At 32.8% G+C, this 13,403-nt stretch overlaps 1 protein-coding gene across 1 annotated transcript in view; it reads right to left on the reverse strand.

Annotated features, from left to right (window-relative positions):
- Positions 1 to 1,222: 1,222 nt before the first annotated feature.
- The window catches only part of dct (dopachrome tautomerase), a 14,016-nt gene continuing 1,835 nt past the window's right edge, over positions 1,223 to 13,403 (reverse strand). Inside the window, exons 2-8 of the mRNA XM_026271112.1 lie at positions 13,285 to 13,403; positions 12,454 to 12,554; positions 11,342 to 11,508; positions 9,805 to 9,984; positions 4,481 to 4,616; positions 4,157 to 4,355; positions 1,223 to 2,024 (exon numbers count right to left, since the gene is read on the reverse strand). The exon at positions 13,285 to 13,403 is cut by the window's right edge and continues 181 nt beyond it. Coding sequence (XP_026126897.1) covers positions 1,849 to 2,024; positions 4,157 to 4,355; positions 4,481 to 4,616; positions 9,805 to 9,984; positions 11,342 to 11,508; positions 12,454 to 12,554; positions 13,285 to 13,403 — 1,078 coding nt within the window. The 3' untranslated portion in view covers positions 1,223 to 1,848. The remainder of the gene's footprint in view (positions 2,025 to 4,156; positions 4,356 to 4,480; positions 4,617 to 9,804; positions 9,985 to 11,341; positions 11,509 to 12,453; positions 12,555 to 13,284) is intronic.

A 13,403-nucleotide genomic window follows, 5' to 3' on the forward strand; every position in this document is an offset into this window, starting at 1 on the left:
ATTTGCAATAAAATATATGTTCTTTAACCAAGAGTATTTAATTGAGAATAAATATATATGGAGATTTTTGCCTTTCACAAACATTCACAAATAGTTTATTTTTTAAAAGCATATGCCTCACAAAATTTTGTTAGATTTTATGCTTAAAAAAGGGGAAAAATCTTGTTTTAAAGGTATTTAGATTTTTTACTGAAAAAATGCAAACATTCTGATCAAGAGTGTGTTTTTCTCAGCAGTTATTAATTACATTTCACAGTGCTTCATGAGATCATTTACTGCTTTTTTCCCAGATTTTTTAAAGAATGTAATGTAATGCACTTTGATATTAAGATGTGCAATCTTTGTTTCTGTCAGAGGTTTCCATATACTTTGCTACAGGGAAAACAAAGCTGATTTCTAGCAGTACTATAGAAATATTCATTTAACTATTAAATCACATCAGAACGCTTTAAAAACTATGAAAGAAATAAGTAATCGCTTAAAAAGGGCTAGATTTTTCAAGCTTTAGTCATTTTAAATTCAATCTTGACTCAAACAGTGTTTTATTGTGAAATGCTCAAATAACGATTAAAAAAAAAAAATACTGAAGAAATGTCCTGGATATGTTATAAAAGCATATCTGTTTCATTGTAAAACCGATATCTCATCGTGTTTCTTTACATTCATATCTTGAATAAATTCAGAAAGTGCAGTTTTTGTATTCCTGTCTTCATCTAAAAGCACCATATCATTAATGTTAAAATCCTCTTTTTAAAAAAGAAAAAATCATAACTAATCATTATTAAATGTTTATTAAATTAAGAATGTGATTTTCAATCTGTGGTGTGATTGCTTTACAGAGTTCATGAGTTTATTTGCATTAACAGGAATAATTCACCCAGAAATCAATATTATATCATCATTTACTATAGCTCTATTGTTTTCTCCGTTGCATGAAACACAAAGCTGTTAAGCAGCGTGTCTGAGAACAGACTCAAATCACCAGTTAATCTTCTCTGACACAGCTCTTATTGTCCGTTGTGTTTTCAGTGATCGGTCACATGAATGAGATTTGTGAGCTCAAACCGGCAGGAAAATATTTAAAATAACAGATATTTTAATCTGCTCTTTACATAAAGCATCATATGACAAACGGACTTCTGTAAACTTAAAACTAATGGCACAGACATTTTACCTCTAGCATATAAAGGAATCATGTTTTTGAAATGTAAAAATATGAAAATGACAATTAAACTCCAGTAAGTTTATTAAGAAAATGACAAACAAAAATGAAGCCAAGGTTTTAAAATCAAAGACACACGATATTATTCAAACATTTGGGGTCAATACGATTTTATCTTCAGTGCCCACCAAGGCTGCTTTCATTTGATCAAAAATAGTGTAAAAATTATGAAATATTATTACAATTTATAGTAGCTATTTTCTATGTGAATAGTTTTTTAGATCTAATTTATTTCTGTGATGCTCCGCTGTATTTTCAGCATCATTTCTCCAGTCTTCAGTGTCACATGATCTTCAGAAATCATGAAAATATGATGATTTGCTGTTTTATATAAGAACAAAGTTGAAAAGAACGGTATACATCTTTACTGTCACTTTTTATCAATTTAATGCATCCTTGCTGAATATAAAAATCGTACTAATCCCATACGTTTGAACTGTAGTGTATATAAATATGTGCTTTTTTTCATTTGCATGGGGTCTGATACAATTCAGCAGACTCGTTGATTCATCGCTCCTCTCCAGAGTTTGTGATTTAGTGAATTTTTGCAATCATCTTCATGTTTGGCTCTGCATGCACCGTCTGGATCAGGGCATGAGGGTTCGGGACAGGGCTGCTGATGTGAATTAGGCTTCCTCTGTGTATCTTGTGGTGGTGAACTCTGTGTTCAGGAGAGGCTGAAACTCGCGTCTCTTCCTCTGCTGCACATACAGCACTGACAGAAACAGAAGCAGGAGCAGACCGAGGAAGATTCCTCCCAGCGTGCTGCCCAGCAGAAACATGGACGGCCTGCTGTCTGTTTCTGAAACACACGCACACTGAAAGATCAACTACAGAACCTTTAACTATAACCATAATACATGTGTTATGTATAGCACCTTTAAACGTTGCTTTATACATAAAAGCTTTACACAAAGGCAAGCAGAACTGTATAGGACAATGCACTGTAAATACAACAATTCAATAGAAAACTATAAAACAAATAAAAGCAATTCTGAGGGAAGTTTTTTAAAAATATCTAATGAGTTCACATCATGTAGGTTGCTGATTCAGAGTTCTGCCAAAGTTGTTAAACTAATAGATCGGCTAAAATTAATATTGTCATTATATATTTATCATGTTGTTTCAAACCCATAAAGTGTTTTTTTCACGTGAAAGACAGAATCTGTGGCTACGTTTCCACCACAGAATAATAATATAATAATAATATAAAGATAAGATATCTCACAATTCAATGTTTTTCTTGCAATTGCAATTTAAACTCAGAATTGTGAGACAAAGGCCCAATTGCAAGAGATACATTTGTTAAGAAAATCATTCATTTAATTTCAATAATATATTTCTCAATATTTATATCACTATTCAGTTTTTTTTTTCTTTCATGAAATATAAAATGTAACTGCAACTTTTAATCTCATGATCTGTTTTCTTCAGAATTATGAGTTTAGGCTATATCTCGAAATTAAAGATTATATCTTATCATTTATATCTGCTCCAGTGTGGACGAGGAACTTTTGGGAAATGCTTGAAAAAAATGCATTTTGAAACAAAAAAACACCATTTCCCAAATGTATCCTGATTAATTCACATGCACCTCTTTTATACTGTGCTGCACCAACATTTAGGCAACAGAAAACATGATTTTGAAAAATTTTTTTGACAAATGTCTTCACAAATTCCTGACGCTGGTCATAACGCATGATTGTCAAAACGCTGCAAATGAAACATTCATTGAAAATACACTCAGATGCTTGCAATTTTATTTATTGAATTATTTATTTTTTGGCGCGCCACTGATATTTCGAAAGGGCTATGATGTAACAAAGCCTTGTTTACTGAAGTCAGGTGACTTTAACAGTTTGAGACGCGCTCCGAAGCAGTGCTTCAAAACAAACGATTCTCAAAAGATTCAAAGCTGCGAAAAAATATTGACTGAAATGATTTTGCGCCTCCTCAAATGTTGCATGTCATTTTCAGTGTCAATTTGGATAAGTTAACCACGGATAACTTAAACATGTCAGTTGTGTGGATGCTGGGACTGCTTGACAAAACTTAAGCTGGTGAATCATTATTAGTAACCTGCATCTGATAATCACAATAAGCTTTGGTCTTTGTTCCTTTTAATATGAAACAAAGTTTTCACAAAATGTCAGTTTTATTCCGAAATCCGAACAATAAATGTTGTTTGACAGCGCCATCAAGCGCATAAAAAACCAGTCATCTCTATATTTACTAGTTATAACACGAAAATAAACAGGAATGAAAACCAGAAGGTGTTAAAAGAAATAGTAGCCTACAACTCAATCCAATATATCATGCATCGCTCAATCAGTGTTTGAACCACGGAAAAACGGTGACACCGCTTGTAAACAATGTAATGTAAAGCTATTCATTGTCCATAACAAAAATAATAGCTAGAATGTAATGTATGCACTATATATCCATGATATTTTTACTAAACCTGTCGTCTTCATTATTAGTCATTTATCTGTCATGAAAACGTTTTATTACGGGACACCATTGTTTATATTTCAACAACGAATTAGGCGTAGAAACAAAATATCATTAAACCGCTAAAATGTTTTACCTTTACTTATGTGCAATTTAATATGCAACTCAGTTTTTATTTGAGAGTTGGTTATTTAAAAAGTGGTTAACGAATTGATTATTAAAGACACTTGATTGTTGTTTTTGGTTAATGAAAAATAATAATAATTTGGGTTGCATCATTACTTGCATACAACAACAGTTCAAACTGCCCAATGTTATAATGCTTTTTTATGTTGTGTTTAGTCTTATTTGGAGCTTGACAGGCGAGATCACTAGTTATTGTGTTCTTCAATTAATACGGGTAAGTAAATAATGACAGAATTAGCCTTTTTTTGGGGTAATTTGTTCCTATGATGATCTGTGCATTGACAGCATGTTTGTTACCTTCGAGCTCAATGGCGTAGGAATATCCCAGCTGTTCAGAAGCGACGTAGATCTCCTCGTTGGTCACAGGTGGGAAAAAGGGGACCATGTTATAATGCCGGTTGTGTCCGATAGGGGCCATCTCATCTGGGAAGCTGGCGTTTTCACGGGAGCGTCTCATCCATTCCTCGAATATGGCATCGGTGAATGTATGAAGCACCTAAATGGAAATGTTAGTTTTACAAATGTTTTAATCTAGGCATGACCAAGGTGTCTGGATGAAGACAAAAGAGAACATGTCTATATCCAGAATCCAGAGCTCATGTACACTGATCATCATGTTACCAGAAAGATTGGGTCGTTGGCGGCGGAGTGGGACAGAGCGCTGGTCCCGTTGAGGAACTGGTGAACCAGGTTGTGCAGATTGTTCACAGAGCTGTCCAGCTCTCCGTCCGGCTTGTCGTATCCTTCCAGCGCATTCCTTCAAGGAAAGGTGGAAGAAAACTTCAAATCGAACTCACAGACATCAGGTAAACTCTTGCTTGACATATGAAATGCATATCAGAAAAATCACTTTTTTTATGGAACCGTGAGACTTTAAACTAAATATTTCAAACAAACAAAAAAAGTTAACACTTTATAATAACTGCACACTATTAATCATTAATTAAGCATTAGTAAACAGATAATTCATAATTTATAAAGCATTAATAGACAGTAATAAGCAGTTTATAAATACAGATATAAATGCTTTATTCTTGATTTAAAAGCATATCTATAATGTGTTTAATAATTGTATTTTCATACTTTATTCATGATCAATTTATCATTTCTCAATGAAGTATAGCATTATTTACAAACCAGTTATTTAGGAGTTGCCAGTGATTCATAAGATCACAAGAAATGTAGTAAATTCAGGTAGTTATAAAGCATTTAGTAGTGGTCAGTTAACTATTTATGTGAGCTCATCTAAAGTGAGGACTAGTTATGCCTTGTAAAGCATTTAGTAGTGGTCAGTTAACTATTTATGTGAGCTCATCTAAAGTGAGGACTAGTTATGCCTTGTAAAGCATTTATAAAGGATATTTAAAGGCTCAGTTATCTTCTAAACAAAAAACATAAACAAACACAACACAGTGATACAGAACATAGAAATATTAACAGCCTTTAAATCTCATTTGTAAAAGCTTTACAAGGCATAAATAGTCCTCACTTTAGATGCGCTCACAAAAATAGTTAACTAACAACTACATATGTTTTATAACTACCTGAATTAACCCTGAATTACAGTAGAAATACATGTTAATAAACCGTTTATTAACACTATAAGTAACTTTTACTATATGTCTGAATAAAAGAATGTATGAATGCACATTTAAATAGTTTATTAATCATTTACTTACAATTTCTAAGTGATCTTATCAACCACTGACAACTCCTTAATAACTGGTGTGTAAATAATGCTATACTTAATTTAGAAATTATAAGTTGGTCATTAATAAAGTATGAAAAAACAATTATTAAATACATTATAGATATGCTTTTAAATCAGGTATAAAGCATTTATATCTGTATTTATAAACTGCTTATAAATGTCTATTAATGCTTTATAAATTATGAATTAACTGTTTCTTAATGCTTAACTAATGATTAATAGCATGCAGTTATTAAGTTGGCTTGAGAAAGCCAACTTACTGATATTCTATTTAAACTTATTATTATTATTCTTCTGAGACAAAATTATCAACTCTAACTCCTCCTAGAGCTTTAACTCTACAGACTCCAAACTCGGACCAGCTCTTCAGACTGATCTCGCCGGGTGTGCTATATCTTTTCTAACTGATCGGACTTACGGTTTTCATAAAAATAACGATTAAATATCATAAAAATCCCATAGACTTACATTGAAAAGCCTCTGCTCAACTGAACATTCCGTCAAACTCCAACTGTCAAAAATTCAAATCTAAACACACTGAAGCCCATTAGACTCAATCAGACTAACCTATGTACTATTACTAACCCATTCAAACTCATTCAAACTCATCTATCTATCTATCTATCTATCTATCTATCTATCTATCTATCTATCTATCTATCTATATTCAAACTCATCTATCTATCTATCTATCTATAATCATCAAACTCTATCTTTCTTCTGACTCTATCTATCTATCTATCTATCTATCTATCTATATTCAAACTCATCTATCTATCTATCTATCTATCTACTAACTGTTTCTATCTATCTATCTATCATCAAACTCATCTATCTATCTATAATCAAACTCATCTATCTATCTATCTATCTATCTATCTATCTATCTATCTATCTATCTATAATCAAACTCATCTATCTATAATCAAACTCATCTATCTATCTATCTATAATCAAACTCATCTATCTATCTATATATCTTTCTATCTATCTATCTTCAAACTCATCTATCTATCTATCTATAATCAAACTCATCTATCTATCTATCTATCTATCTATAATCAAACTCATCTATCTATCTATCTATAATCAAACTCATCTATCTATCTATCTATCTATCTATCTATCTATCTATCTATCTATCTATAATCAAACTCATCTATCTATCTATCTATAATCAAACTCATCTATCTATCTATCTATCTATCTATCTATCTATCTATCTATCTATCTATCTATAATCAAACTCATCTATCTATCTATCTATCTATCATCAAACTCATCTATCTATCTATCTATCTATCTATCTATCTATAATCAAACTCATCTATCTATCTATATATCTTTCTATCTATCTATCTATCTTCTGACTCCTTCTATCTATCTATCTATCTATCTATCTATCTTCTGACTGTTTCTATCTATCTATCTATCTATCTATCTATCTATCTATCTATCTATCTATCTATCTATCCTAACAACATGTTAATCATGCTAAAATCATGCTAGCAACATGCTAATCATGCTAAAATCATGCTAGCAACATGCTAGTCGCATGCTAATCATGCTAAAATCATGCTAGCAACATGGTAATCATGCTAAAATCATGCTAGCAACATGCTAGTCGCATGCTAATCATGCTAAAATCATGCTAGCAACATGGTAATCATGCTAAAATCATGCTAGCAACATGCTAGTCGCATGCTAGTCATGCTAGAGACATGCTAGCAACATGCTAATCATGCTAAAATCATGCTAGCAACATTCTAGTCGCATGCTAATCATGCTAAAATCATGCTAGCAACATGCTAATCATGCTAAAATCATGCTAGCAACATGCTAGTCGCATGCTAGTCATGCTAGAGACATGCTAGCAACATGCTAATCATGCTAAAATCATGCTAGCAACATGCTAGTCGCCTGCTAATCATGCTAAAATCATGCTAGCAACATGCTAATCATGCTAAAATCATGCTAGCAACATGCTAATCATGCTAAAATCATGCTAGCAACATGCTAGTCGCCTGCTAATCATGCTAAAATCATGCTAGCAACATGCTAGTCGCCTGCTAATCATGCTAAAATCATGCTAGCAATATGCTAATCATGCTAAAATCATGCTAGCAACATGCTAATCATGCTAAAATCATGCTAGGAACATGCTAGTCGCATGCTAATCATGCTAAAATCATGCTAGCAACATGCTAATCATGCTAAAAATCATGCTAACAACATGCTAGTCGCATGCTAATCATGCTAAAATCATGCCAGCAACATGCTAATCATGCTAAAATCATGCTAGCAACATGCTAGTCGCATGCTAATCATGCTAAAATCATGCTAGCAACATGCTAATCATGCTAAAATCATGCTAGCAACATGCTAGTCGCATGCTAGTCATGCTAGAGACATGCTAGCAACATGCTAATCATGCTAAAATCATGCTAGCAACATGCTAGTCGCATGCTAATCATGCTAGAATCATGCTAGCAACATGCTAATCATGCTAATCATGCTAAAATCATGCTAGCAACATGCTAGTCGCATGCTAATCATGCTAAAATCATGCTAGCAACATGCTAGTCGCATGCTAATCATGCTAAAATCATGCTAGCAACATGCTAGTCGCATGCTAATCATGCTAAAATCATGCTAGCAACATGCTAATCATGCTAAAATCATGCTAGCAACATGTTAGTCGCATGCTAATCATGCTAAAATCATGCTAGCAACATGCTAGTCGCATGCTAATCATGCTAAAATCATGCTAGCAACATGCTAATCATGCTAAAATCATGCTAGCAACATGCTAGCAACATGCTAGCAACATGCTAGCAACATGCTAATCATGCTAAAATCATGCTAGCAACATGCTAATCATGCTAAAATCATGCTAGCAACATGCTAGTCTCATGCTAATCATGCTAAAATCATGCTAGCAACATGTTAGTCGCATGCTAATCATGCTAAAATCATGCTAGCAACATGCTAGTCGCTAGTCGCATGTTAATCATGCTAAAATCATGCTAGCAACATGCTAGTCGCTAGTCGCATGCTAATCATGCTAAAATCATGCTAGCAACATGGTAATGTTAGATGTTTATCTCTCTATCCATCTATATTAAAACTAATCTATCTATCTATCTATCTATCTATCTATCTATCTATCTATCTTCAAACACTATTTCAAACTCTATCTATCTACCTATCTATCTTCAAACTTTATCTATCTATCTATATTCAAACTCTATCTATCTATCTATCTATCTATCTATCTTCAAACTCTATCTATCTATCTATCTCAGACTGAAAACCGTCAAACTTAAAACTTTTTAAACTTCTTAAACTTTTCAAACTTTTCAAACTTTTCAGACTTTCTGGTCAGGCTTTCTCAAGCCAACTTAAAGTTTGTCTTGACGAACTTTTTTATCTAGTTATAAAGTGTTACCGTATTTTTTTATTGTTGAGTATCATATTTGATCCCTTAAGCTTTTATGGCTCGTATAGTAGTGTGATATAGTGAGAATATGGAGAAAAACAACTGACTCAAGACTCAAACTGAGCAAAATACACAATTTTGTGCAGATACTGATACGTATATGTCCTAAAAAGATGATTTTAATTTAAATCAATGTGATCTTTAAAGCAAACGCTTACATGAATGATCTAAACATCGTCATCCCTCTATATCTCCAGTGATGTGTCTCAGTGAGATGAGATTTTTACTTCCTGTTTTCATACCAGGAAGATATTACTACAGATATTCTTATGCTTATTTTACAAAAACCAGTTGACAAGATGAAGGTGGACGTTTGTACAATTGCACAATTTACTCAATCATCAATCAGAGACAGAAGGCTTGGAGTAGATTGTGTGCAATGGGCTTTATAGCAAGGTTTTGATCATATTTATCATTAAGAGGCATTCGAATTGACATATCAGTTATGAAACAGTAAGCTTTATAGGGTTGAGGGATTTATAAAACAGTCTGTTTTGTTCTTTCAGGTGAAATTAATTACTTATATTATGGTTGAGATTTTGATTAATGATGATTTAAATCATGGATAGACATGCATCTGCTTAATGGTGTTTTCTGTGTGATTTTTGACGTTATAAATCACCTCGTTTTGTTTTGCCTGGATGAAGGAAAATAGGAGCTGGACGAGATCTGAGAGCGAGTAGAACATGATTAAATGTTTTTTAGATGAACAGATGCTGTGATGGACTGCTTTACCTGAAGCTGAAGCTGGAGTTGGTGAAGTACGGTGGACTGTCGAAGTCTCGGAGGTTCAGGCAGCTTCTGACGTCGTTCATGGTTGGTAAAGTCACGTTAGTGCTCTCCGTGACTCCTCTGCGCAGAGATCCCTCGCTGGTCCCGTTACACAGGGTCACCAGAAGGTTATATTCATCCAGACTGAAAGAAGAAGATGCACGGCATTACATTATAACACATGCTGGCATGATTCTGGATCAGTGTGAGCTGCAGGTGTGAAGTGTTTTCGGTTTGAGACGGAGTTATTCTGCTCCTTAGTTTAGTAGAAAGTCAAGTGTGCACTACTTAGTGAGTCACTGGTGCATTCAAACACATGTTCTCTACTTCCTTAAAAACAATAACTATACTCTCAACTCATATAAAGACAGTCATATATTTTTATTTATATGTTATGAGATTTTTAGATTTATATAGGAAGCATTTTTTGCCTTTGTTATTATATTAATTTATTGTCTAAATACTGTACCATTACGTATTTCAATTCATTACTGTCACAGTGTTGATTAGATCAAGGCTCTTGCTAATGTGCAAATTAATAAAACTATTTAAAAAATAATTTTCAATAAGCTGAAATTAAATATAAATTTAGATGAAAAAATAAAAAAGAAAATCATGCTTTGACCAGGGCTTTTATTGTTAGCTAAAACTAAAACCATAAAAATAAAAAAAACATTTTCATTATTTGGAATAAATAAATAAATGAAATCAAATATTAAGTATTTAACTTATTTGATTTCAGCTACTTTTCTATGCAACAATAATTTTTTTATTTACCTTGGTGCACTAAAATTGACATATAAATAAAAAAAATGTAAAAACAACAAAAACTATGAAAAAAAAACAACAAACACAAAATGATTTGTTAAATGTTTTTTCAATTAAAGCAGAACACATACAAATTTAATTTAATTTGTAAACCAAATAAACAAAAACTATATTTCATGGATACTGAAAAAACACCGGTATTTGCAACTAACTAAAATAAATAATGCTACTGTATAAATTCTTCCTGATGGTTTTGTTATTTGCTAACTGAGACTAAAATACTTTTCAATCATATTCAATAATACACATATTCAATAATTCAAATAAATACTGTAAATGTACATGTAAATATTAGATGAAAACTGTTTATATAAAAAAATTTGTTGCATTAAATGTTGATAAAAATTAAATTGAAGTCCTACAATTATTACAATAAAAAAAAACAAAACACAAGTAGCTTATCTAAAAATACTAAAACTTAGAAAATGCAAAGAAGTTGTTCTGGTGGCCCCTTATGCATTTTTCAAGCCTATCAATTCGTTTTCTAATACTTTAAAAAATGCATGCTACTTTTACTCTGAAAATGATAATATAATCTTTCACTAATTTAGTTTTGACACACTTGATCTGAAATGTGACGTCAAAGACAGCAGATGAGTAAATATGCAAGTCTGTCTCACAGGTTAAGAGCCTCTAAACCTGGTCCGTGATGAAGCATGTAGGAGAAACGCACCTGTCACACACCACTCCCCAGCGGGCGAACCTGGAGCGCGGGCTGATGCGGGACGGGTCAGCGGGGTCCCGTCCTCCGAGCAGAGAGTCTGTGCACACGTCACACTCCGTCCGCCCCGTCGCGAAGTTCCAGTACGGGACGGCGAAGTTCTCATTACCTGTGAGTTTCTGTGAAGAGAAGATAATATGAGCAAACACACTGAGACAAGTGTTCAGAGGAGACGGGAAACTCACGATGTTTCTCAGAATAAACATGTAAACTTAATCATTAAGGCACTGTAACACTGTAAAAATAAAAAAACTGCTTCAACTTCAAAACTTAAGTGCAGTTGTTGTGTAAATGTTTAAGTGAAGTAAAGTTTATACTCTCAAAGTGCTTGTGAATTTCATAAGTAATTACAATGTAATTAAACAATGATGTAAGTGGTAATAAGTGCTTAGTTAAGTAATTTAGAAAGTAAGTTACTTAGTAAGTAGTTAGTGCAGTAATTAAAGCAATGAAATATTCTTTGTTTTATTCCTCAGGATATATTTAGAAATATATATTCATTTATTCATTTTTTTTTTTTTTACAATGACACAATGAAACTGTTTAAGTGATTCCAACTCGTCTTTTCTGTAACGTGAAGTTGGAATTGGATAAACTATTGAATTTGGTTCAATTAAAGCAGTGAAAACATATTTTTTTCCATTACCATTTAACTGATTTAAATTAGTTGAAGCATGTGAAAAAATATGTTCTGTTCATTTTCAACAGAATTAATCTAGTGTGAAGCTTCTTAGCTATTCTCAAATATAAGGAAGTAATCAAACTGAATATTTGAATTTTTCTTTTCTTTTTTTGCTGTTGTTGGTCACTGTAAGCCAGAAATGCATTATTTGTAATTATATCCAATTATATTATATACAAATTTGCATTCCTAAAATCAAATTCACTTATATTATCAAGATTTCAATACAAGAAGAGCCCCCTCTTGAGATAAGTTGAGACGGGACAGATCAAAGGTCATCATGGGCCGACTTTAGTCCGTATCTCTATCCTAATGGTCAGTTTCCTTTACTTTGGACACTGTGTTGAGAAGTTGAGACTAGAGCCAGAAATGCAGGAGTGACCTGTAGCTCTCTCTCCAGACTGAGCAGGTGGTATCTGTGCCAGGTGATGAACGCAGGACCCTTGTGGGAAAAGTCGATGGCTTTAAAAGGACGTCCTGGACCTGCCAGAAACAAGACGTCACAAGTGAAGTGAAGAAGATGAAGTAAGCACACAATACAACACATCCTTCAGATTCCATGCTTTCGGTTTGATTTGATTTTTGTGGATTTCTTTTAATGCTGAACAATCAAAAAGCATGTCTGATCAACTGAATTCATTAAACGTTAATAATAATTATATTTTAAAATATAAATAAAACAAATCTGGATTTAATGATTTAAATAGATTTTAATATTTAAAAAGCATTTTGTATTTAATATAATATTATGTAAAATATTTCTGTAAAAATGTTTATGTACTTGTTATGTAAAATATAATATTCCCAGACACTAGTCCGTTTTGTAATCTGATTAACTGTATATCTCTACTTGATTTATTCATCCAAAATTTGGGCATTTCGTCTGCATTTTCCTCATTGGCAAAATCTAAAAAATAATAAAATAAATACAAAATTTTTTAAGGTAAGTGGTTGCAATCTATTTATTTTATAAAAAATTTAGTTGACTTTCAGCAAAAAAAAAAAAAAAATATCACAATGTAGCAAAAATAAATTGCAACCACTTACCTTAACAAATTTAGTAAATTGAATTTCTTTTTCTTTTTCAGTGTAATAATGATTTAAAACATTTCCTGTCAGTTATGTAAAGAAATGAAAAGGCATGCATTTTAATCGACGGGTCTGAAAGAAGTGATTTATTCTCCATGTTTTAATGCAGCAGAGCAGTGTTGACCTAGTAATGTGTCCCGGACAGAGTAGTAGTGCTGCCAGACGAAGAAGTCGTAGATGGAGATGTTGTTGAACTGCGGCTGGGTGCCGTTGGGTCCCAGCAGGCCGAGCCAGTGCTGTGTG

Source organism: Carassius auratus, chromosome 9, assembly GCF_003368295.1.
Source record: "Carassius auratus strain Wakin chromosome 9, ASM336829v1, whole genome shotgun sequence".
Lineage (NCBI taxonomy): Eukaryota > Metazoa > Chordata > Actinopteri > Cypriniformes > Cyprinidae > Carassius > Carassius auratus.